Source organism: Limanda limanda, chromosome 4 (genome assembly GCF_963576545.1).
Source record: "Limanda limanda chromosome 4, fLimLim1.1, whole genome shotgun sequence".
Lineage (NCBI taxonomy): Eukaryota > Metazoa > Chordata > Actinopteri > Pleuronectiformes > Pleuronectidae > Limanda > Limanda limanda.
In genome coordinates this window covers 16,598,425-16,625,467 of record NC_083639.1, presented here as the reverse complement: position 1 = coordinate 16,625,467, position 27,043 = coordinate 16,598,425, and the positions used below count along the sequence as shown (strand labels likewise).

Here is a 27,043-nt window from a genome sequence, read left to right as displayed (position 1 = left end):
AGTAGGTAGGGAGCAGGCTAATGCTAATGCTAGCTGTGCTTCAAGCTGAGAGCGACCAAAACAAACGGTGGCGGCCGAGCGACTGAGTCGGGAAACGGCTTGGATTTAGCATGGGGATGCTTCTGCTTCGGTGGTAGAGGTATAGAGCTCACAATGAGGAGTTAGAGAAAACCACTGGCTGACATTATGCGATTTTGAGAGAGAAACGCTGATCCTGCGAGCTGTGTCTGGGATCGATGTTGTCCCTGTGCACCAGCGATATGCGTCGGCTAACGCGCAGCTTTGCTAACTAGCTCGGTGGTCGCTAGCTGGCAACACCCGTATACGGTACGGAAGGAATTTGACATTGCCAAACAACATTCTAGCCAGTTGATAGCGACGTTGACGAGGAAATAAATGCGGCTGAAGTGACCGCGCTTTGCGTCGCGACGCCAAAAATCCCTGTTACGTCAGCGTAACCATTCGTGAACTTGCTGGTCCGGTAGCTAGCTAAATATCAACATGAGCTGGTTCAACGCATCTCACCTGTCCAGCTTCGCCAAACAGGCGTTAACCACAGCTCAGAAGTCCATCGACCGTGTTCTGGACATCAAAGAAGAGGACCACTGGGGGGGTGACATGACTGTGATGCCCTATGATGGTAAGTAATGTTGCTCATGGTGGTTGCAGCTAATGTTTCCACTTTACACAGTGGGGGATCTAGGATTGTTCTAATTCAGGGGCCACAATTAACACAGAGTGGCCCTTATATGTTCAACATCCATGCACACCTCCTGATTCAGTAAGGTGCACGTTTAAATCGTTCCTTGTTCAGCTCTATAGCTCTGAGTCAAGACTCATATGTTCGGAATGTATTTTTGAATATTGTTGCCTGTTCAAGCACATTGTGTACTTTAGAAGTTCTTACAAATAACCCTACAAATAGTCGCATTTATTGTTAGTAGTGACAAGCTTATTGATAAAAAAATGACTATTTAAAGACCCGGAACACTTCAGGCACCAATCCGATATCAGCAGCAGCCACCGCCCTCCAGTCCCGCCCACTTGTTTCCATATGTAAATGTTGATTGAAAATATCTTTTTGCCAGATGTTAACTTGCCTGGGAAGCTGTCGTTGAGCGGAGGATGGGGGATGACGCAGTGGGAAGCATCCCCCGAAGAGAAGACCGACACTCCGCCTCCCTCCTCTGAGGCCATCACTACGCCTGTCACCCGCACAGTTGTGGATGAATCAGAAAACTTTTTCAGTGCCTTTCTGTTAGCTGTAGATGAACAAGATGCCCCCCAGACCCAGGTTGTGTCTGTCGCTCCTGCTAAGGCCCAAAGGCGCCCTCGGGTGAGGGGAAAGAAAAAGAAAGAGGCTGGGATCCAGAAAGACTTTGAGAGACAGAAGTCATTATCCACTGATGAGAGTGATGAGGATCAAACAGCTTCTGAAAGCCAGTCGTTTGAGTCCGAGTCTTCACCAGAAGCACCTCATGCAGACACCATACTCCTGCAGCCAATTTCTCCTGTTTCTTCTTCCAGTGATCTTCCTTGTAACCCTGACTGCAAAACAAGTGATGTTAAAACAAATATTGGTTCAACAGTTTCCCTAGATCCAGAAACAGAGCAGCCACAGCTGCCATCAGAACACCAGGTTGAGCAGGATACCATTGACTCCTCTGAACCTTCTGCTGCCATTTCCGAACTGAACAGCTCTACACCCACTGATTCTTCGCCCCCTCCATCGGCTAAGGAAATACTCATGGAGCATAAAGACTCAAAGGTTGAGGACCGTCAAAACGATACCCCGTCCCCTCCAGTAAGTGCTTTTTCCTCCGGAACCTCTACCACCAGTGACATTGAAGTGCTCGATCACGAGAGTGTGTTGAGTGAGAGCTCAGCCAGCTCCAGACAAGAAACGGGTGAGGGGAAGTCTGCCCTTCACTTAATGCAGGGCTCTTTCCAGCTTCTCACTGCCTCCACTTGTGGAGATTTTGCCCGACTGGAGGACTACCCCAAACTAACAGAGAGCTGCGGCTCCTCCTCAGACGCATTCGAACGCATCGATTCATTCAGTATGCAGTCACTGGATAGTCGGAGTGTCAGTGAGGTCAATTCAGACGATGACATCCCCAGCAGTCGGACACTAGCGTCTGTCACTGCAGGCCCTGCTTCTCTTACAGTGGAATCAGCTGTTTGTGAGAAGCAGGAAGATGGAATGGTGGACAAGGTAGGAGAGGAGGAAGACGAGGAGGGATTCACTGAACCGGCGAGGGAGCAGTCGCTAGATGAGATGGAGGAGAGTGGACGGAGTGCAACACCTGTGAATTGTGAGCATCCTGAAGAGTTAGTGGAGCAGGATCAAGAATCGGAGGCAACCGTCACACTGTCGGAGCTCTTCTCCAACGCTGAAAAACTGATCACTCCACCAATCACAGAGGAGATGAAAAGTGTCTCAACAGTTCAGATATTGGAGTTTCAAAAGGTAACAAGTTACGTCAACTTACTAAGAAACTATGTGAAGGCTTTCAGTCATCCAGGTCCTGGTATTTCTTAAAGGCTGTATTAAGGCATTTGGACTTGTTGGATTTTCTTGTAGACATTTCACTTCATCCAAAAGGCTTCTTCATGTCACAACTGAAAATCTCTTTCGGGTATGACGTGAAACATCTTCAAGAACAAGTGCAAGTCAAGGTGTCTTCGCATAGCACTAAGAAAAATGTAGTTGGTAATATTAGTTTTTAAAGATGTTTAATGCACATATGATACATATATTTTGTGTGTTTTGGCCTGTATTTGCTTAGTAGAGGTTTTTCTATGGGCAATAGTTGGCTAAATATGATTTTCTGCAAAATGTAAGGTTACAAAGACCATATAATTATGTTGTTCATGCTGAATACACTAGAGGTTTTTGTTCAACCACACCCCTTCACCAGTGCATTTCTTCACAACACTGGTTAACAAATATGAAGGATAGTTGTTATAGACTAGTTTTGTATGTACACTTTTGTAGCAGTATGCTAAAACCTCTGAAACAATCAAAATCGATGCATTAGTGATTACTAGAATGATGATTATCAAGAAGAACGCTAAAGAGTAAGTAACATCTTTATAACACTGTCACATCAATTTCAAGGACTATTGCACAGTTATGTATTTTATTATGTAGCATAGAAGTTTCGTTCCGCAAAATAATTCCGTCCAGTAATTGTTTTTCTATGGAAACAGGGCATTTCTAAAAATGTGTTTAAACACTGTTTTCTTTGTGGCTTTTGACTACTGTTGTAAAACATCCAAAAATGTTGCTGACATGTTTTAGGTCATTGATGAGCTGTCAGGTCGCCTTGAGAAGAGAGAGTCTCAACTGCTGGCAGTCAGCAAAGACAAGGCCAGGCTGGAGGAGGACTGTGACAATCTCAAAGAGTCAGTATACGACACACACCTGGTTCGCACAGGCACTATGAATAATCTTTTTAAGGCATTTCTGAAAGACACACAGTGAAGCGTCTGGAAAGCTTTAAATAGTAATAATTTTTTTACCTTTATTTACTCAAGTATTCATTAAACCTACAGCTGAGAAATACTGCTGAGAAGTTAAGTGATCTGGCTGAAAATAATCTCCCTTTTTTTCAACAATGAGCTCTTTCACTAATGAGTCTGTTCGTCTCCCAGTGAAGTGATAAGCCTCAAGGAGGAAAGCTCCACTGTGCAGTCTCTAAAGGATGAGTTCACCCAGCGCATCGCAGATGCTGAGAGGAAGGCTCAGCTGGCCTGCAAAGAGAGAGATATAGCCAAGAAGGTAACTTGTACAACAGATCAGACACAACTTTCTCCTTCTCCCACTCATTTTTTTCCCCCCTCACAATAATAGTTATGCAATCTTTAAAAAAAACCTGCATGTATCTCTTTTGACACTCAAAAAAAAAATCACAAGTGTCCAAAGTTTCTGTATCAAAGATTCTTTTCTGTGCTACAGGAGATAAAGGGCTTGCGAGAAGAGCTTTCTACGAGGCTGAACTCGGGCGACACAATGGAGCTTATCAGGGAGAAGGAGGAGCAGATCAGAGGTCTGCTGGAAGAGGGTGAGACACGTTAAAAGATTAAACCAATTATTTACCTCACCCACTCACTACCTGTCTACTCAAAACAAGCTGCACAGTCAACAAAACATGCTACGTAAAGCCAGCTGTTGATCAGGTCTTGCTCCTGCTTTTATGGTATCCATCTTGGGTCATGTAGCACATGAAGAATTCATATTTTAACTATGGGACCCTGCATTTCTTAGCTTTGTCTTATGTTCTGGGGCTCCTGCATCCATCAATATTGTTGTGTTACAAGCTATTTCTGGTATAAATGGATGATTTAAAGAAAACTTGGTGACACTATACCTTACTGGTGACTTTATACCCTAAAAATACTTTACAGTTTGAAATATACTTACGCAATGCTCAGATGTGGTGGGTCTATACTCAGTGCCTGTTTTTGTGTTTTCCTAAGTATGTATTTATTTGTTTCACTTTTAGGTGAAAAGTTATCCAAGCAGCAGCTGCAGCACAGTAACATCATCAAGAAGCTGCGTGTGAAGGAGAAGGAGAGCGACACAAAGACCATCAAGCACCAGAGGAAAATCAAGGAGCAGGAGGAAGAGCTCAGGCAGCTCCAGCAGGTCAGAATTCAGTCTAGTTTCTCAAACAGTCACATTCAGACTGAATTGTCTGTGAGGACGGGTTGATCCATAGTTTAACTTGTTTTTAAAGGTGTTTCTTATGCTACCCTCTTGAAATTAATGAGCCAAAAGAATCTCGCTCAAGACTGAAAGATATTTTGTGTGAACTGAAGCCCAAATATCTCAGAACAATGTTATTGCCTACAGCACTCGCAGCAAAAACATGTTAAACCTGTTCACCTAACACAATGATGACTGTAGTCAGCAGGATCATGTCATTTTTTGTTCAGATAGTGTATAAAGCCTTAAGTCAGAAAACCCAACACAACAACTTAATAATATGTCCTGGCAATACATAGTTTGCAAATACACAATGACACACCTTGTTCTCTTGCAATGTCCTATTTATAGTTCAAGAAAGCTGAAGAACAAAAGGCATTTCATTGTGGTGTATCTGTGCTTTTCTTATTTGTTTACTCCTGGATTCTCTTTGCCTTTCATCATATGAAATTGTGTACAACATGATTTGTTGACTCAGCTATTGCTCCCTGGTTACTGATGTCATGATGAGATAATGTGTTAGTATAATATTTGACCACCATGCTGCCCATTTTTGTAATGTGTGTAGGTTCTAGAAGGGAAGGAGGAGCTGGAGCAACAGCACAGGGAAAACATCAAGAAGCTGAATTCTGTGGTGGAGCGGCAGGAGAGGGAGCTGAGCAGGCTGCAGTCAGACTCTGATGAGCTGCAGGAAAAAACCCGAAGCGTACAAGCTGCTCTGGACAACTCTTACAAGTAAACACTGCCATGCCCTGCTATTAAAACAAAACTCTGTATTACTGTGAATTTAGTGTCAATGTTGAGTACACAACATGTTATTTAGAAAGAGATATACTGTGTACTTGGTGCACTCCAGCTTTATTTGATTTGAAGTGAAGCAATGAAACTGAAGCTTAAGTGTTTACATTCACCTGTATTTTAGTTATGTGAACAGTGTAAGAACTGTAGTCATTTCAATTGTATATATTTAATAATACCGTGTGCAAATACCCCAAAATCAATGTTCCATTTCATATCCTACGTGCTGGAGTACGAAGCCAAAGCAACAAAGAAAAAGAAAAAAATCACTCTTCTTCTTCTACTCTCTGACTACCCTGTAAAAGGGGTCATGATTTGAATGATCTTCTTCATCATCTGTTGTCAGGGAGCTTGCAGAACTCCACAAGACAAATGCCAGCAGAGCCAGCAAGGCTGAAGACGCAGCCCTGAGCAGGGACACGCAGGCGAAGGAGAAGCTGAGTCTGGTTCTTGAGAAAGCCCAGGATGAGTCCAGGATGCAACAGGAGGCCCTGGCCAACCAGGTAATAATATGCTCAAGCAGTAGAATCTTTTTTTTTTTGCAGGTGTTGAAGGATTATCAGACTTATCGGATTACTGCTGTGTGAGGGACCTAGCTCATACCGAATAAGTATTGCAACATGTACAGTGTGCTGTGGTTTATACTCCCTAAATCTTTATCCTCAAATGTGAGTCAGTCGTGCAGCTTTAATTTGAAACAGATTTTTTTGAGGTGCTGCATGAGCTGTTAAAGCCATAGGCATCCTTTGTTGATGTTAATTAATTCTTCACTGGACTCACTGTTCAGTTTCCTCTGCTTACATTCACACAACTATGACCAGAGATGGGAAAAAATAACTATTTTCTTTACAGAATATTATGATAATTTTGTTGGAGGTATGTTGGACAGAAATGTAAACATAGCATTATGTTATGAAGTTTTTTCTCACACTTTTGATAATTTCTTTAATTAACACATTTACAGACAGTCACTTCCTAACTGCCAAGTTCAATTCGTCACCTACTCTTTCTTATGTTGTGCACAGGTGGCTGACCTGAGGCTGGCTCTGCAAAGGGCGGAGCAGCAGCAGGCAAGGAAAGAAGATTATTTGAGGGAGGAGATCAGTGAGCTTCAACAGGTAACAAATGACTGATAGAAGGTAGCCATGCAAGGTAATTGTGTTAGGGCAGGGTTTGTTTAATGCACGCCTATTTATTTTTTTCTTGTCACCTTCCACAGAGGCTGCAGGAGGGGGAGACTAGGAACCAGGAGCTTAGTCAGAGTGTTACCTCGGCAACACGGCCCCTTCTACGACAGATTGAGAACCTACAGGCCTCATTGGGCGGACAAACAGTATCTTGGGAAAAACTGGAGAAGAACATTTCTGATAGACTAGGTAAAAGGCGGGAGTTTATCTGTATTGTAAAATTCTTGTTGTTCTGGGTTTGTACCTTCAGGGTTGAATGCACTAATTGTAAGTTGCTTTGGATAAAAGCGTCAGCTAAATGAAATGTAATAATGTAATATAAAAGAGTCAACCAAAATACTATATTGTGCAAAGTGGGTAAAAACTATATCTCTTTACTTTTAACAGCCGATGCTCAGACACAGCTGGCTGTTGCCGTGGAGAAGGAGCGTTCAGCAACGGAGGATATGTTGTCCATCAAGTCCCAGCTGGTCTCTCTGGATTCCCAGAATTCTTTGCTCCGCCAGGAGAAAGCCCGCTTCCTGGCACAACTTGATGCTGAGAAGAACAAGAGAGAGAAACTGGAGGATGACAGCAGCAGGTATTAGATTACAACTTTACATAGAGTTATGATGTACGTACATCTACTGGTCAACTGGTTCTGTTTGTGACAGTAGGGTGTGGGATAGGGCTGCAGGATATTAGGCAAACATGCAATAACCTTGTTGAATATCGTGATGACGATATGACTTGCGATTAATAACCTCAAACAGTCCCTGGCTACATGGTTAATGTGTTAATTAATGTGGTTATTAATCTCAAGTTATATTTAGCTCCACAGCCCACGGAGAAGGCACGCAGCCAAGTCCAGGGCAGGCACCAGGAAGCCATGCAAAGCTCCACTAAGTCCACTTAAATTGTTAATTTTGGGTCTTTTCATACATGTTTGGGCCGTGCTTGATTTGACGGCTCTGTCAGTAATTTACTGCTCCTCTCTGAGTCCCTACCATCTGCCCTGGGTTCTGCACGGGACGGCTGATGAATGTGCGCTCTCTAAACAAAGATTTAAGTCATTTAGAAAAGTAAACCGAGAAAGACACGGAGAGAGACAGAGAGAGCAGCGGACTCAGTGTGTGTGTGTGTGTATTTTCCCTCAGGTTCTGGGATCATCATAAATATGCTACACAATTATTTTATATAATCAACCGCTCATAGTGATGAATTTCATCACTAGAAGTTTCCACAGTAGAATTTAGTCGGGAGGAGGTGGAGCTAGATTTGACCACGATGAGGATACATTTTATATGTATCGCGCTGCCCTAGTGTGGGATAGATGGGTTGAATTTCATGTGTATGTAAATGTGTTTTAGTCACGTGTGTAGATCTAAATATTGCAGCTTAAATCATGAGGATAATGTAATTTTGTTGTCAGGAGCCTAACTACTTTGCAGTCATAGTATACGATGTATAAAGAAGTGAGAGCATCATCATGGCTATTAAACAGTTTTTTCCAAGCTGCTTCAGAGAATCTATAAATAGCAGAATTCCCTGACAGGGAATTTAATTCAGACCAGAGTGGTTAAAGTGCTGGGTGTTGTGGTGCGACACACCGGATAGGAGCCATCTAAGCTCAACCCAATGCCCCGGGGTTTTGTCCTGTTCGTATACTGTTAAGGTTACTGTTTCAAAATCAAAGAATAAAGCAGGTTAATCAGGCAACTCGCATAATAGGATCTGTTTAAAAGCTGAGTAAATCCATACACATGCGTTGGCTATTTTACGATTGATATTTTATTGACAACTTGATGTGTTTTCATAAAGTTTTGTTTCTATGGTCTTCTTTTAAATAGCTTGAGTCTCAAATGTACATGACATTTAACCAAGTTATAACAGGCAAACTGCCTCTTTTGACATTTTATCAAGATCAACACAGTGATTTCTGCTTTATCTACTGTTTATTATTAACTATTTATCAGGAAATGCTTGTGGTCATTTAATTGCTGTGTTTTGTGGCTCTGTGTTGCTTGCACAGTGTATATGATGAAACCTTTACTGTTTCCTGTGTTGCACTGTGCAGGCAGTATGTGACAAAGAGAGAAAATATACCACATGGCAGTAAAAAAACTATTTAAAATGTTACCATTTATCTGAAAATGAACAAATCTGCTGTCTGAGGTAAGATATATCGCACAACCCTGTCTCTGACTCAGAGATTTGTCTGTTTATCTCATGCTGTTATTACTTTTATTTGACAACAAACCCACCAGAGACATATTCCATCAGTTCAGTCTTAAATACTGTTGATTGCTTGTAGTGACTTCTTGCTTGTTTTGTCAATTTAGGGAGCATGTTGAATTGGAAAATCTGCGAGGAGAACACGGTCGAATGCTGGAAGAGACCAAGAAGGAAAAGGTACCATCATGCTCTCTCCTACCACTGTTGTCAATGTCTATGAAACGGCTTCTTCACGTGCACATTTTTGCTTCTTCTACTAGCTGCTGCTGGCCAATCAGCTAGAAATGGAGAAGATGAAGGTGGAGCAAGAGAAGAAGAAATGCTACTTGGCTCAAGAGTCACTCAGGGAAAAGGTTCAGGAGGATTTTTGACATTATTATCATCAAATCTGTCGCTTTTAACTAGCATTTCTCCATTTAAACCACGGATTTGTTTTAGTTTTTCTCTTGATCAGTTGTCAAATTATTCCAATTCAGGAGCGAAAGGCTATGACTCACTCTGTTGGAGAGCCCCCTGCGTCCTCCACACCCTCTCTGTCCCGCTCCAGCTCCATCAGTGCGGCGGACACTCCTTTCCTGCACACGTCTCTTCTTTCCCAGGTACATACTGGGGGAATAAAGTTAAACTCTAGAAATTAAGTCCAGTTTCTACATGCTTGGAATCTTGTTGCTTGAATGGTTTTATACTTTGTTGTATTCTCACACAGGATGACCCTTCAGACTACTCATTAAGCACCATGGCCATGTCTGTGTCCATGAGCGGAACCAACCTGTATGAGGCCGCCAGGCTGTCGGGAGGCTCCAGCATCATGGAGAACCTGCAGTCTCAGCTCAAACTGAGAGAAGGAGAGATCGCTCAGCTACAGGTAGCAATTCAGAAAAAATCTGCATAAAGCTACTTAGAACTTAATTGACTATTTTAATGGTTCATCTATGTCCCCACCACCTGCCTGTAAAATGGGTGGCTCAATAAATGTACTACGTTTTGACAATTTTTAAAAAATGCATTTCATTGTGCGGAATTGTCTATCAAAAAGATATCATCATCTCCTGCACTCACAGCCGTCACTAGTTTTACAGGCCTTCTTTCTTTCCTTCTTCTGTTGAAGCTTGAAATCTCTGGTCTGGAGAGGAGTCGCTCCGTGATGTCAGAAGAGCTAGTTCGACTCACCAATCTAAACGACGAGATGGAGGAGCAGGTGATAGAGATCCCCAAGTTGAAAGTTCAGCTCAAGGTGGGTACTGTAAATCTTGAGAAAAGTCCCAGAGATAAAAAAAAAAAAGGTGAATCCTCAATTAACAAAAGATCCTTTCTCCTAATTTGTGTACCTGTGCATTTAAGGAACTGGAGCAGAGGCACAACACCATCCTTCAGATGTACGGAGAAAAGGCTGAAGAGGCCGAGGAGCTGAGACTGGATCTTGAAGATGTGAAGAACATGTACAAGCTGCAGATTGATGAACTGCTGAAGAATCAGAAATAAACTGTTTACCGTACTGGGACTTCTGAGACTTAAACTTTAATCTTTGTTAAAAGAAAAAATTTAACTTTATCTCTTATTTTATTTTAATTAATGATCATATTTAATTGGGGTGTTGGGATTGTTCATAACATACATTGCATTATTACAGAATCAGTATGAAGGATAGCTCGAGTTTATGATTCAGGTGTCCATTTGAAATCAGAGGGAGCTAAAACAAACTTTGCTTTAGACATTAAGATCACGATTGGACCGATGACATTGTATTGTATAGACACTTTATAGCTGTAGGAGATGGCAATGTTATATTTGCACTACACAAAACTCTCCTTGTTTATTTCTCGAGGGATAATCCGGGGGGTTTAAGAAGTGTATTAAGATTTGTACAGAGAAACATGTTTTTATTCGCAACTCCTTACAAATCACAAATGTGGTTTAGACCTGAGAGTAGTCTGATCGAAAACCTGGAAAGTGGATTTTAAATTATATAAATATGTAAATGAATAAACATTTATTTGGGCTGTGAAATGTAACTGTCATTCTTTATTTGATTTGTGTTAAATCACACATTAAAAGTTTTCTGAATAAGGGATGGCTTTTAAATTGTGGCTGATAGCTATTAAGAAAGCAATCACCAGAAGATAAGGTGGGCCACCCCAGTCAAGAAAAGTGGATAGAGGCAGTAGAGGAAATTAAGTTCCTGGAATTTTCTTTTGAAAAACAACACAAACAATATAACACAGCTGAAATATTTTTTTTTGAAATGTTAATCATAAACTATCAATAGAGGCTATGTAGAAGACTAAAGGAGTTATTTAATGAAAACTCATGGATGGACTGAAGGAGGTGTGTTACTTGTTTAATCTATATGATAGATAAATGTTGAAAAAAATAATATTTTGTTTTACATTTTATCCATGAGATATGAACTATATAACGTATTATCATTCTAAAATAGTGAAGGAACAGGGTGTAACCCACACAGGCATTTGGTTGATCACATTTGGGATCGGATTGTATGAGACGTTGAACTTTTTAATGGTGTATTTTTACATTTCTTAAAGTTTTGTCTCATGTTCCTGCTGTAGATTTGTTTCTATATTAAACATTTATTATAAAGTGATCAGTAGAAGATGGGCTGAGGATTCAGTGCAGTCTACAGAGAAAAGTGTGGTAGACAGCGCCTCCCTGTGGTGGGGTCTGCACACTGCAGGCCTGTATAAGGTTTCCGGTGTCATGGCGACCACCGGCACCACAGACGCTTCAGTGAGGAGAGAAGCAGCAGCAGTAGGAGGAGGAGGAGGAGGAGGAAGAGGAGGAGGAGGAGGAGGCTGTGTGCTTAGGTAAAACGTCCCTCACTCACACTGACAGCAAACACTTGTATACTGTCAACATGCTAAAGGTTGTTTCTTGGTCCAGTTATTCTGCTTCACGTCGGTTTTGTGAAGAACCGACGCGACACGTTAGCAAACACACGAGTTTCTCACACGTCAGCTGCGAAACAAGCGTCGTTTTCTTCCACTTCTCGAAATAGAAAATAGTAAGTAATGCGTTGTTACTGCCTCTTAGAATCAGTATTAACATTAGTTTGTCCACTCACTGACCGCGTTCAACTTCAACTAACTGGCTTCCAGCTAGCTCAGGACACTCAGGCTAATTAGCTAGCTACAATAAAGTATGCTTCTCACATGGAGGACGAAAACACATGGATAAAACGTCAGGGAACTTGTTTACTCTGATTGTCTACTGATGCGCTAAGAGTTTGTGAAGCTCCTCAGTACATCATCGTGTGCTTGAGCTGTTCCATGAGATATCACTGATGAAGCGAGACGTCGTTTTACAGACACAAAGTTTACTGTTACTGAACTCACCAATCCTCTGCCCCTAACCCTCAATAAGAATTACAAAAACCTACCTTATTAACAGGGGGAATATCTTAGAAACCTCAGAGAGCCACAGAAGTGCACTAGATACCATGTGTAACTGAGATACAATAACAGTGTTCACAACATTGATTAGAAGAAAAAGTGTGTACCATAGTGGAAAGCGTGTCTATGTTTAAAGTATAATGAACATGTCAATTTCTTATCTGAATTTAACTTTGTGAAAATGTGTTATTAATGACTGGCCCAGACTTTATCCTTCAACTCATAGTGTCACCAGAGCTGCAGAATACACTGTTAACTAATTTCTCTAAATCCAGCATCACCAGTCTCCATTCCCTTCCTGTTCCATGAATGATAAAGAAATTGAAAAGAAGTATCCTTGATCTGCCCCTTAATCCATGTTCTTCCCATAGACTGTAGGGTTCTTCTCTAACGCATAACACATCCCTCCTTTAAGCTTTGTGGTAATCTGATCAGTGCTTTTTGCGTAATGCTGTGTACAAACAAAGAGAATAACACACCAACAGGGGTGGTAACGTAACTTCCTCGGTGGAGGTCCCACGTTTGATCCATCTGTGATTTTAGGAGCTAAAAATATATTTAAATCAATGGTTTGTTCAGAAGATAAATGCTTGAGACTTGGGTCCTGGAAATATAAGTGTTGTATAAACACTGGTCTGGAAATCTAAATGTCACATTATCACCAACCAGGAGTTTTCATGCTGCCCCTCCAGTCTCAGTTCTGATTGTTCAGACAACAGTTGTAAAAAAAATGGTCAGTAAGACTTCCTGCAACAGGACCTTTCCTTCTGTGGACCCCAGATCCGCCTGGAGCTACATTCCCACACTTAAGCTTGTACACACACGCTTTGTATACTGTTGTGTTAGGCTCTCTCCCAAGATCACACAGTGCAAGTCTGAGTCCTTGTCCGTCTCTTCTTTTTTCACAGAGGGCTTTGAAGCCAGGCGGCCGTCTCACATGTTTGTGTAATTCCGACTATGCTGCTATTGGTGGCGCTGGGAACAATATTTTCTCAAGCTGTGGTCCCCACTGAGGAGGCTGCGGACACACACCACGAACCACCAGCACCGCTCCTCAACTACAGCAGGATCTCCCTGCCGCCAGAGCACATACCTTACTTCCTCTACAACAACAAGAGGGTCGCCAAGCAGTGTCGTCTGGACCCACTCTGCCCTTTTAAAGTAAGTTATGGACTTTGTGAGTGCTTCACTGGTCGTATATATTATCATTGACTGTTTTTTTAACAATATGATTACAACAATAACCACATGCACTTACTGTATTGTTGGATATTGTTGTGTCACATCTTTTGTCAGCTGGCTCATTATTTACTCATTTTCAAATGATTTAATTTCTGTATAAAGATGTGCACACTGCTCTCCTGTAGCGAGCTAGAAGACTCAAATGATGGTCCCAGCTCTTTCTTTTGTGGTGTCACCGATGCCTCATAGACTGACAGATGTCTGAGCCTCCTCAGACTTTACTCATTTGTTACACATCAGGATTATTTTTTGTCCCTCTAACTTCTTTAAATAGGTCAGTCCGAGCATTTTGTTCTACTCTAATTGGAGCAGTTGAGTTAATCATACAATTCCAATTATAGTTGTAGTAAGAAGAGTATTTGGGCGAAACAGGTTTTTCGATGCTTACTATTATATAAAGTTATTTTACTTTTAACTATGTTACCACAACATCAGCTTAATTAGAGCATTACATTGATGAGCAATTATTTTCTATGTATACATTGACTTGGTTTTTTATAGTTTTAATGAACTTAAACCCCTCTCTCTCTCTCTCTCTCTCTCTCTCTCTCTCTCTCTCTCTCTCTCTCTCTCTCTCTCTCTCTCTCTCTCTCCTCTCTCTCTCTCTCCTTCTCTCTCTCTCTCACACACACACACACACACACACACGTGTTACAACAGGATGCACCTCTGGATTTGTCGGCCTGTTGGGGCTATGAGAAGAACTGTGATCCAGGGAAGCGCTTCGGTTATCCAGTCTGTACCATAGCTGACTCTGGATGGTACCGCTCCTCACATCACTGTCTTCCACACGTCATGTTCTCACTTTGTTCTTCCCATCTGTATAATGCAACACACTTTACATAATTTACATTCTACATTCTCATTTTAGTCACCTGTGAAGTGTCAGATACTCTGTAATCTTAAGTATCACAAATAATAGTGCTCTTTTATTCATAGGTAGTGATTTCACCCACTTGTAGTGTGAATCATTGATGATCTGTCCGTACATCTCTGATCTGTTAGGGCTCGTTCACTGGAGGCAGCCCAGGAGCTTTTCTGGAAGCAGGCTGATTTTGGCTATGTCAAAGAACGTCTCTCTGAGCTCAAAAGACTCTGCAAGGCCAGCAAGCCGGTTAGTGTGCTCATTTCCTTAGTTCCCACGGGCCTACTGAGTAAACAGGAAGAAACATCAGGTAGAAAGAGACCCAGTGTGTAACAGGAGTTTGATTCACACACAGTTCAAACGATACAGACACCACTCTCACAATTACTTCCATATTTCTAACCTAATGTATTTTTCCAGGGTGACTCATCACTAAGATGCAGCAGCCACACTAGATTCTGTAAGGCAACTAACCTTTATCTGGACTTACGGAGGCCACGCAGAAGTCATGAGAGGTCAGTCAGTACAACTCAAAGTGACACAAGCTTAAAGAAAGCTTGACATCAATACTGATGAGAGAGAGTTTTGAAACTCTTCACGTTTGTCCTACAGGTACAAGGAGGACTTCATCCAGATGGGGGAGATTGGTGGTCGCTGCAGACTGAACAAGCAAGCACTCGCTGCTGAGGGAAAGCACCAGAGCCCCTTGCAGTCCTGGTGAGTGAATACACATCTCTCAGCAACTCCCTTTGATATGAGCTCTTGGGAATGCTGAATATGTGTTCATGGTTCATCAACCAGGCCATAAGTTTAGTTCCCTGACCGGGAATCGAACCCGCGGCGGTGAGAGCGCCAAATCCTAACCACTAGACTACCAGGGACATGTTTCCCAATGGTTACACACACTCTCTTGACGACTGAGTTACAGAAGTAGAAGTAAATATAAATAAAATGTGACTCGTATATATGTAATGCCATTCAAATAATTCTAAGGCAGACACTACTGTAGTCACATTTGTTGCTGTGATCATACATCTTAGGGAGTAAAAAAAACAATACACATGGCCTCCTAGTGCAGTGGCCCAGAGGAATGAGAACATGTCCAGGGCCAAAATTGGGGGGTGGGGCTCATAGGGAGAACAGGGCCAGTGGCGCAATGGATAACGCGTCTGACTACGGATCAGAAGATTCCAGGTTCGACTCCTGGCTGGCTCGATGATCTTTTCCATTACTGATTTGATACATGATATGTAAAGCATGCTCTACTGTAGTCACAGTCAGCATATTCCATGCTATTCCAATGTAAAATGAAATGAATCCACTCCATCCTGCTGATCTTTGGTCCCAAGAGATAGGCCTGTAGTCATAATATATATATAGAGTACAATATATTACATATTTTTTTCCAGATATTCAGAGGAACATTTTATAATCGCTGTGAAAATTAGTTTGACCTTTTTAATGCTTTCATTCCACTTGTCAATGCAAATGCTGGAGTCATCAGTCTGCATTTCTGTCTGATATAGTTTACTTTTTGAACAACCAAAGTCAGACATTTTTAAATCTTACATATAGGAGCTTGAGCATAATTCAAATCACAGTAGAAAACAATCATATTTTGGGGTTGTAATGATTTTTATTTCCACATTGTGCCACCTGTGCAGCATTTCTACAGTATTTCCTATGATACTACATTTATTTGCTGTTTCTGTAGGTATGCTGAGCTTCAGACATACACAGAGCTGGACTTTCATCCCATAGAGGATGGACACTGTGAAATCATCATCGAGAAACCCACTGTCTTTATGAAGCTGGATGCTGGTAAATAACACAGATTTACCTGACTTAGTTTTAAGCCCTGCAATCAAAACAAGTAGCTTTAACCTTACCCCAAAACGTACCTGTGCATGTTAAACTTGAAGATTTCCCTGCAGTCGTTTCAGCATGTAATAACATGTTACAGCCAAAAAAAGATGAGTCCCCTAAATATGTCAATATGTAATAGGTTCTTCCCTGACCCATATCTCATCCTTCTGATGTTGATGATGATGATGATGATGATGATGGATACTTTATTTATCCCGAGGGAAATTCAGATCATCCAGTAGCTTATACAGTTAACACTTAAACACCACACTGACATACATACAAAAATCACATACGGAGAACATATTTACAGATACAGGAATGGAATGCAATGATGTGATAGTGTCAGTGTCCAGTAGGGAAGTGTTCTCGTGCTGCTGAAGTGGAAAGTACAATAAAATATGTGTATATATATATATATATATATATATATATATATATAAAACAACAAAAATATATACATATATAAATATATAAGAATATGTGGTGGTAAAGTCCGTGCATGGGGCTATAGCCAGTAAAGGGATGAACAGTTGGTTGGTATATAATAATGAGATGAGAAGAGTAGAGAAGAGTAGAGAAGGGGAGGGCAGACTGAGGTAGACTTATGCAGGGAAGATCCCCCCCCCCCTCCTCTTCAGCATGGTGTTATAAAGCTTCACCAAGCTTCAGGGTAATCTCTCCTGTTGTTTTTGTGTAATACTAACAAACTAACTAACAAACAAACACTGATGAAAACACAACCTCCTCTGTTGAGGTAATAATGTAGTGAGAGCTTGACTCTAGTTTATTATTCTTTTAGTTTGTACGCATGAAACAGAGTGATGCCAGTTCACTTATTTTCTATTTTCACTGTGTGTGTTCTTCAGGGGTGAACATGTACCACCACTTCTGTGACTTTGTCAACCTCTACATCTCCCAGCACATCAACAACTCCTTCAGCACAGATATCAACATCGTCATGTGGGACACGGTGGGTTGTTATGAGATGTATTTGTTCAAATTGAGAGGAACATTCCTGCTATATTAGCTGGAAGTTACTGCTATTCATTAAAAACTGACTTTGTTGTTGCATTTAATGTCACTCTTCCAGACTGATGCAAAAGAAGACACATTTTAAATATGGTCATGTCACATCTTTATTTATGTGTGAAAATAAAACATGAGGGTAGGTTTTCCATGTGGCCTGCCTCTAGTGATTGGTGATAGTGTCTTCTAGCTACATTTATCAAATTAAATCCTCCGGCTGGGCTCAGTTTATAGGACATTAAAGTCTGTTCTTGAATCACAACACAAGATTTTAAAATGCCGATGCATAAAGCGCTTCAATATTTTGGCAGAAGGAGTTATGTATTCTAGCTTCCTCTCTCTCTTGTCTGATGTTACTGTGATATGAAAACACAAGAATCCAAAATGATCACTGTAACCACGCAAGAAATCCAAACACTAGATTGGCTGAAGTTTACAATGTCCACAGTTTTTGTCAGTGGCATGAGAGCCCGATGAAGACATCAAGGGGAACCACCAGTTGAAAAACAGAATGATTTATGGGCAGCCTTATCCGGCCCATTGTTCCCCCACCACACATGGAGGTAGAGAGAAAAAAGGAAAGAGAGTAAAAGAAGAGGGGGTGGGAGAATTGACAGGGAGAAGGAGAGCAGCGACCTTTCATCACAGACTGCAAACCGAACAGGATCCGACTGTCGGATAATAGTGCGCTTACAGGTTCTGTTTAAAACTTAAGCCTCAGTAAAGTAAAAGTTTGATAACAGACAAGTGACTCCAAGCACTGCTCACATCTGTTGATGGTTTTAATTTTATTGCTTTGTTTTTCATTTTTAGCTGTGCCATTAATTTAAACAGCATTTGTTCCCTTCTTTTTTATGTCTTTCCTCAGAGTTTTTATGGTTATGGAGATTTGTTCAGGGAAACGTGGAAGGCCTTCTCAGACTATGACATCATCCACCTGAAGACCTATGACTCGAAAAGAGTAGGTATAACGTGTTGTAGGGGGTCCCTTGAAGGAATCATACTCAAGTATGTGTTTTAATAATATCAAAGACACATACAGAAAAACTTTCACAGTAGCTGGATCACACTGAAGGCAATAATCAGAAAAAGGTCCACATATAAAGGCTCACATCATTTTTCATTGAGCAACATTCAACCAGAGATCTTTATTGTCAAATCACTAATATGAAGTAGAACAATGTAATATATAGACACAAACACATTCACTTTTAATGTGATTGAGAACTGCATGGCTTTACAATCATGTACGTCTACAACACTGATGTTACCACATTAGGGACAGAGCAGGCAACTAGGAAACAATTTAGATCAATATTTGTCTGTCAAGAAGACAACAGGAAGAGAAAGAGAAAGGAAGTTGCATCAACAGATGCACCTTTTTATTCATTTTTGGGAGATTCTGTCATTTTAGTTATGTAATCTGTAAAGGTAAAGCTTTTCAAAAGGATATGGTTGACGTCTCCTCCTCGTCTGGGAGTTTAATCACTATCTCAGTGTAGTAGGATTTTGTTGAAAACTCTTAAATGCTTCTAGCCACAGGGTTCTCTTGGTTGTGACTATGCTTCCTCTATATTTCACTAAATCTTGTGACAGGGTGTAGTTATTCCTGTGTGAGCCAAGCTACAGGGACTTTAGATATTGTAGATATTTTTTTGGGTGTCACAAGTAATCGCACCATTATCTTTCCTTTTTTTCACCAGAATGAAGATGAGTAAATAAGACACAAAATTAAAATTACGTTGTGCAAACTTGTAGTTACCATCTTGAATTGCTGGTAAGAAAAAAAATGTTATCTAAATTATATAATTCTGGTATGTTAACACAGGAACATTAATTTAGGTCATAGAAAATATTGTGTTTGCTGCCTGTATCCACAAACAGCAACAATGGTCTTGTTGGAATATATATGGCAAACTGCAAAGTTAGTATGTTCAATCACACCTTGAAAAAAAAATTAGCATCAGGCATCGACACATATTCAATGTCCATCAATATTCTATCATGTGAGTATTACATGATGACATATACACACACAAACAGATTTCTGGTCCATGCTGAATACTGTCTTCGTTCCTTCTTCACACTTGTCCATAGGTGTGTTTCAAAGAAGCCTTCTTCTCGCTACTTCCCAGAATGAGATATGGTCTCTTTTACAACACACCTCTCGTAAGTTACCACCCCACACGTATATTTGTGCGTGTGTCCACTAACAGAACATACATCTGATCGAATTGTACTGTCCTAGTCTTTCAGCGTTGCCTTGTTTGTGTCTGCATTTATGTTTTTTATCTCACATTTGGTGATACATTAATGCACAAACATGCAGTTCAGCTCAAATATTAATGTGATGTATTCAGAAGCTCTGCAAGAGCTCATGTCATATAAATGATAATTCCAAGGAGATGACTATAAAGACAATACAACGTAAATATGTGTTTTCCTGTGGTTGCTGCCTTGATGTGTGAAATATTGATAGGTCACACTCAGGCTGAGGCTCTTGATTGCCCATGGTGCACATGTCATGTTTATATTCATGTGCTCACATTTACAGCTGCAGTGAGAAATTCTCAGACTTGAGTAATGCATGGGCTCATGTGATATTCATTCCAGAGAGATAAGGAAACATATTTACAATTGTCATATTCCCAGTGTATTACTTTTTTTCAATCAAAGTCCAAGTGTGGTCAGATCAAATTTACTTCCAAGTAGATATTGTTAATCTTTTTGAATGACTGTATAACAAAACTATTATTGTAATACAATATTTTGAATTGAACATTAAAATAAATTGCATGTGTGACTGACATGGACCCTGTGTTGTGTGCTGATGGCAGATCTCAGACTGCTACAGTGAAGGGATGTTCAGGGCTTTCTCCCAGCACGTCCTCCACCGGCTGAACATCCTGCAAGTCGGACCAAAGGTAGGAACATCGTCTTTTAGGAAACACTAAATTAAAGGTAGGGTTGGTAATCCTGCAAAAAGCGACCAGGCTACACTTCTAACAGGTACGTTAAAGGTACGCCTCCAAAACACATGAACGCACACTGCCTGATAACTACTAGAAGACGACTTTTCGTTGACTCCCCCCTTACTTCTGGCAATCAACCATACAGTTGGTATTTATTCTAAACATCAATATAGTTCAGAATCACCACATAGCTGTAGTACAATACAAATGATGGTAGTAAAAGTGCTGCCAAAATAGTTTTTGACTCCCTGGTGGTCTAGTGGCTAGGATTCGGCGCTCATAATATTAAGGAAAGCCCTGTCCTAAAACTTTTATGATCCTGGGTTTTATGTCCCTGTCCACACAGTTTGTATGGTATGTTTGTTTGTCATCAGGAATATAAATGGAACAGATTCACAAACCACCCCCCCAGATCCCTCCCTGGGTATGTTCTCATTCCTCTGGGCCACTGCTCTGAGAGGCCATGTGTATTTTTTTGCTCCCTCAGATATATGATCACAGCAACAAATGTGACTGCAGACACTACGTGGAAGTAGATGAAAGCATTAAGTACCTTAGAATTATTACAGTGAAATTACATATTTATGAGTCACATTTTATTTATATTTACTGTGTATCACTGAGGTGAGTGGTGACTTCATTATTCATTATTCATCTATTTGAGGACAGATCTCAGCGTGTGTGTAACCTCTGAACATAAGATAAAAAAACTGTTTACATTGACTAGGTAATATGTCCCTGGTGGTCTAGTGGCTAGGATTCGGCGCTCTCACCGCCGCGGCCCGGTTTCGATTCCCGGTCAGGGAGCATTTAGTACCACTGCTCATGGAGGTTATATATGTCCTTGTCCACTAGGTTAGTATGGTTTGTTTGTTTGTCAGCAGGAATATGCAAATACTACAGATTCTACATAATATGGGTAAAGATCTTGAAATTGGCCAAGGAACAACTGTTACATTTTGGTACAGACCCTGACAAAGAAGTGGATCCAGGAATATCTTAATACTTTTAATAATAGACAATTTCTTTGTCATTTTCACAGACTTCCCATGGAATAAACAATGGATCTTTATCTAAAAAATTAGGCACATTTAAAGGACTGATATCTATGAATGTTGTGCAGCTTGATTGAATTTGAGTGGAAGGCCGGGCCGTGAGGGTGGTATGTTGTTTCCCATTTTACTTTGTGTTTCAGAATATATACATAAGCGTGCTTATCTTTTTGCAGGATTATTGCTCAATCCTGCTCGGATAAAAAACACAACAGATATTTAGGATGTCTCGTTGCCTTTTTCCAAACTAAACAAACTGAGAGTGATAACACAGTGTTGAAACCAGAGCCTGCTTGCACATTTGCGCATTCGGTGTCCTTTTAACACATGTACCAAAATAGCATGAGTGAAAGGAACAACTGGCAGAGTGTTACCAAACAAGTCACGGTTCGTTCTTTGCCTGTTCAAATCACTCAATTAAAAACTTTTCTGCACTTATATAGGAACATTAATGTGTTCTGTGTCTCATTAACTTAAGACCTGCTACAAACGTTCACCCACAAATGGCTCCGCTGTTGCTGCACTAGCAATATCTTCACCTCTAGTGGTTAACATCTGATGCACTTGCATCTGTCCCCAGGGTTTATTACCAGTGAGGGAACGAAATGTTTTATTACTGCATTTGTTTTCTCTCAGTAGTTTAAACAGCTGCTAATGCAGACAGTGTGTGAATTAGTAGGTTTCGATCATCTCCACAAATCTTTATGTCTTTGTATTAGTGCCAATATGGTATAAGTTCTCTTCAGAGTTGGAGAGAACTTTCAGAATGTTTTTTTTTTTTTACTATGATTTCATAGTTTTTTTTATTGTCTTAAGTAGCTGCACTTCAGTCTTATAGTATAAGGGAAGCCCTGTCCTATATCTATAACTCTTTTATGACTTTTATGATCCCAGCACGTCCTCCACCGGCTAAACATCCTGCAAGACAGGCCGAAGGTAGTAAGATCGTCTTTTAGGAAACACTAATTAAAGCTAGGGTTGGTAATTCTGAAAAGGCGAGAACGAGCAGCCTACACTTCTAACTGACACGTTAAAGGTACGCCTCCAAAACACATGAAATTAGTTGAGTAGTTTCAGTAGTTTTGGCACGCTGCCTGATAAATACTAGAAGCTGACTTTTCCTTGACTCACCCTCTTACTTCTTTCTGGCAATTATCCATACAGTTGATATTTTTTATAAATATCACTATATTTCAGAATAACCACATAGCTGTAGTAAAATACATATGATGCTGGTAAAAGTGCTGCCAAAATAGTTTTTGGACTCCCAGGTGGTCTAGTGGCTACGATTGGGTGCTTTCACCGCCGCAGTTTCCTGGTCAGGGAACATTTATTATCACCATTCAAGGAGGTTATATGTGTCCCTGTTCACCCTGATTTGCATGGTTTGTTTGTTTGTCATCAGGAATATTTTTATAAATCAAAGTTTCAGGAAAAAGTCTTGTATTCGAGCCAGTATGGTATAATTTCTCTTCAGAGTTGGAGAGAACTCCAAGAATGTTTATTTTTTACTATCATATCAGTTTATTTTCATCATCTTTAGTAGCTGTACTTCACTCTTATAATAGTAAGGGAAGACCTGTCCTATATCTCTAACTCTCCAACATTCCTCATGGGACTTTTATGATCCCGGGTTTGAAGTACTTGACTGTATCTTTATGACCCGTAAACCCCTGAAAACTCTTTCCTTCCTGTGGAGCAACTCATTGGGAATTCATGGCTTTCATTGGAAATATGCTAAGAAGCTTTTCAGCGAGACATGAGGCCGCTGGCGATATCAGAGCAGCTACTGAATGAAAGGTCTCCTCTGCCTTGACCCTCTCCTCAGCTCCCCCTTTCATTCCTAGATTAATGGCACTGCCAGGGACTCAAACCGCTGCCCTCGTCCATTGTGTTCGGTTCATCCTCCTCCTCAGCCCCTCTCCTCCTGTCTCCTCAGTACAGCATCTTTTTTAATACCTTCTTAAATGCTTTTTAAACCAAAGAAGATGGATCTGTTCTGAATACACACACACTCACTGCTTGTAGTGAGGTGGTGTTGTTGAGGGTTCTTTAATAAGTACAGGTGGTCGCACAGGCTTTATCTTGCTGTAATTGTCATAAATGTCATTCAATTATAGTCATGTTATGATCTATATTAATTGCCCGCATATGCTGCAAATGGTGACACCTAAAATATAAAAATGTAAGTACTCTGTCAGAACACAAGGTGGCAGTAGTAGAATGCAGAAAAGAAACATCTCTGTACTGCCAGTGCATATCACAAAAGTAAACCTGAGGTTACACTTTAAAAAGAGACTTTTTAATTTGACTTCGGCTAATTTTTATCTGTTCATCCCTGATGTTTATAGGCATTTGAAGAAGAGGGCTTTAAATGATTCTGAATGAACATCATGTTTTCCCAGCCACTTGTCTTTTCTGTCCTTGGCTGATTGATTATTGGGTGCATCGCCTTTTTCAGGAGGGGCGTGTTCGTGTCACCCTGCTGGCACGCAGCACGGAATACAGAAGGATATTAAACCAAGTGGAGGTGAGTCCAGCACCACCTTCCCTCCGTCCCTCTCTCTCCCTCTTCCTCTATCTTCCTTGCACTTGTTCTCCCTTCATCGTGTTCCACCACCTGTCCTCCTTTCCCTTTCTCCTGTCTGTCTCTTACCCTCTTTGTGTCTCTTTCTCTTCCTTCACTTTATACAACTCTCCCGTTCCCTCAGCCCCTCCTCTCTAACATTGATTTACTGCCCGCCTCTGTTAAGTGCCTATTTAAAATCTTATTTGCTATAAACAGTATGAGTAAAAAAAACTGGCCTGTGATTTATATGGTCACTGCCCATATTTGTTTGCTCTCTCATTGATCAGACAACACGTCCCTCTGTTGTTGTTACAGCTGGTAAATGCCCTCAAGACCGTGCCTTTACTGCAGGTCAATGTGGTGGACTACAAATACAAGTGAGTTATAGAGGGCTACACAAGCTATTCAGTGCCGCTCAGTGCTGTGTAAGAATAAAGAAGGTGTTAAACTGTATGTAATATAACAGTGCTCACACAACGAAGATGATCGATGTCCGATTCCGTGTCTGTCTTTCAGGGATGTTCCCTTCCTGGAGCAGCTGAGGATCACCCACAACTCTGACATCTTTATAGGGATGCACGGGGCAGGTCTCACACACCTCCTCTTCCTCCCTGACTGGGCTGTCATCTTTGAGCTGTGAGTGACACTTCATGTTTGCCTATGTGTATGGGTATGCGTAAAAGAGAGGGAGAGAGAGAGGGAGAGAGAGAGAGAGATGTTTAAGTTCATTAAAACTATAAAAAAAAACAAGTCAATGTATACATAGAAAATAATTGCTCATCAATTTAATGCTCTAATTAAGCTGATGTTGTGGTAACATAGTTAAAAGTAAAATAACTTAAATAGTTAGCATCGAAAAACCTGTGAGTGAGAGAGAGAGAGAAAAAGAGAGAGAGAGAGGGAGAGGGGAACAGAGAGAGCGATGGGCTTGGCAGCATTCTGAGCCCAAAGTGCCCCTCAGCCACTTGGTGTATGACTGTGAAATAATGCCTAATTAACCAGGCATTCATCACACCCAGCTACCTAGTGTAGAGCGACTGATTGAAGTGTGTGTGTGTGCGAGCGCCACAGTGTGCATACAGTGAGAGAGAGAGAGAGAGAGAGAGAGAGAGAATGAGAGAGAGAGATGGAGCCAGAAAGAGTAAAAGTGAGGCAGACAAAGGAGAGAAAGAGATAAAGTGGTTGCATCTGTCCCTCCCAGATATAATTGTCAGGACGAGAGCTGCTATCGAGATTTGGCTCGGCTGCGGGGCATTCGATACGTGACTTGGCAGAAAATGGACAAAGTGGTCCCACAGGACAAGGTAGGGGAAACTCCCGTACCAGCGTTCGGCTCCTCAGCATGAGCTCTCTCAATTCATCACCAATCCCCCCACACACACACAACCACTTGCACTCCCATTCTCACCTTAAATTATGTGCAATTATAGACACAGCAGAACAAATGTGCAGTTCTAATTTTGTGTGTGTGTCACCTGAGAGGAAAGCCCACCCACACAAACACACACATTCCTGTTCTGCCTGGTTGTGTTGCTTCCCGATGCTTTCACGTTCATTCACTGTACACACTCTCCTCTTACCCCTCTCGCAGGGTCACCATCCCACCCTCGGGGACCATCCAAAGTTTACCAACTACTCTTTTGATGTGGGGGAATTCATGCGGCTCGTGCTTGAGGAAGCCGATCTCATCACACAGCATCCCAAATGGCCACGCAGAGCCCTTCATGATGAACTGTAGACACACAGAGAGGATACAAACATCTGACTGCTGAAGAACTTCCAACATGATCCGGCCTTTTGTTGTGATCAAAAGACATCTGGACTCTGGCAGTGTACGTTTAGCATTATTATTTCAAAGTTACCTCATTCACCAGTGGTCTGACAGAACGTTTTGTCACCTCCTGTCCACTGCTTTGATAAGTATGGATGAGTGAAAGCGGTATGGCCAACAACTCGGTTTTGAATAGCTGTCATCAGCTCTATGAGTGTCAAATCAGTGAAAGGACGAGGCGTGTGCAGTCTGAGCGATGAGATGTGTCCTATGTTTCTTCATTACCTCCACTGCGTCGACTTCATTCCACGCCGACAAAGTTAGCTAATGAGCAGCTGTTGCCGCGTCCTGTCACATGCGACATCTTGTCACATTTGATCAGTGTCACCTTGAAGCAAGCCTCCTCCGAGTTGTTGACAATCACAGCAGAGCTTCTGAGCACATGCAGCGGCAGCACCACTCTAACGTAATGTGTCGCGTTCACATGCTGGATTTTTCACGTATAGCGTAGCAGCAAACTTTTTTACTTTGCGGTTGTGAAATCATGTTGTGATGTTCACCAAAAACTCACATAATAAGAGACAGAGGGTAAGTGAGAGACTCCAACTGTTAAGAGGCTTCTTTTGTATCTGTGAAATATCGATATCAGTATTCGTGTTATATGTACATGCAAGTGCAGTAATACTTTCAAACAGGTTAATATTAAGTATTGCGAATTAAACATTAAAGTTTTTTTTATTTTAATATTACCTTTAACTTTTCTATTTGTTCACATAGTTTTCTTTACATTTGTCACAGTTGTTATTTAAACTCAAGTCCAGTTGGTTAATATTAAGTATTGCGAATTAAACATTAAAGTATTTTTTATTTTAATATTACCTTTAACTTTTCCATTTGTTCACATAGTTTTCTTTACATTTGTCACAGTTGTTATTTAAACTCAAGTCCAGTTGGATTATTGTTCAGTGTGGTCAAACGATGAGGGGGCTGCCGCCAGTTATTATCACTCCTCGAGCCCTTTGAGTGCTGCTGCTTTTACACTTTACAGTAAATTAGTCTGGAAGAGAACGAGCACAATTTGCATGCAATCTGCTGCAATGCACAAGAGCATTTGAGAGATCAGAAGATCATTTCTGTGTTTTTTTGGCCTCTCCATGAGTTTGATGTTTTATTTATCGATGAAACCAGTTTGAACTGAGTCAGACCTTTTTTTTCGGTCAGGGCTCTGCTGGTCTTTTGGATGATTTCATATTCTAAAGCTGTGTAACATTTTGAAATAAATAATTCCAAAAATGCTGAAGCATGTCTCCTGTCTGCTCCGGCCACATGAGGCATTAGAGATTTAATTCATCTTAATATA

The 27,043-nt window shown here is 41.0% G+C and overlaps 2 protein-coding genes and 2 non-coding genes across 4 annotated transcripts; all 4 read left to right on the top strand.

The window, feature by feature from the left end:
* The first annotated feature begins 17 nt into the window (after window positions 1-17).
* tmf1 (TATA element modulatory factor 1) lies at window positions 18-10,917 on the top strand. Its single transcript, XM_061069435.1, has 17 exons — window positions 18-640; window positions 1,089-2,470; window positions 3,305-3,408; window positions 3,658-3,784; window positions 3,962-4,067; window positions 4,509-4,651; window positions 5,280-5,446; window positions 5,856-6,012; window positions 6,535-6,627; window positions 6,729-6,885; window positions 7,084-7,276; window positions 9,018-9,087; window positions 9,171-9,263; window positions 9,387-9,509; window positions 9,617-9,775; window positions 10,019-10,144; window positions 10,252-10,917. Exons 1-17 carry the CDS (start codon window positions 502-504, stop codon window positions 10,390-10,392), a joined length of 3,480 nt encoding a protein of 1,159 aa, XP_060925418.1. The 5' UTR covers window positions 18-501; the 3' UTR covers window positions 10,393-10,917.
* A 2,357-nt stretch (window positions 10,918-13,274) lies between these two features.
* Window positions 13,275-26,373, top strand: eogt (EGF domain-specific O-linked N-acetylglucosamine (GlcNAc) transferase). Its single transcript, XM_061070406.1, has 15 exons — window positions 13,275-13,478; window positions 14,220-14,320; window positions 14,565-14,673; window positions 14,845-14,939; window positions 15,037-15,141; window positions 16,139-16,245; window positions 17,160-17,263; window positions 18,188-18,280; window positions 19,417-19,488; window positions 20,157-20,243; window positions 23,805-23,873; window positions 24,228-24,289; window positions 24,429-24,548; window positions 25,114-25,216; window positions 25,504-26,373. Exons 1-15 carry the CDS (start codon window positions 13,275-13,277, stop codon window positions 25,648-25,650), a joined length of 1,578 nt encoding a protein of 525 aa, XP_060926389.1. The 3' UTR covers window positions 25,651-26,373.
* On the top strand, window positions 15,567-15,639 carry trnar-acg (transfer RNA arginine (anticodon ACG)). Its single transcript has one exon. It is a non-coding gene; the product is annotated as a tRNA-Arg (tRNA).
* trnae-cuc (transfer RNA glutamic acid (anticodon CUC)) lies at window positions 21,027-21,098 on the top strand. Its single transcript has one exon. It is a non-coding gene; the product is annotated as a tRNA-Glu (tRNA).
* Window positions 26,374-27,043: the final 670 nt, after the last annotated feature.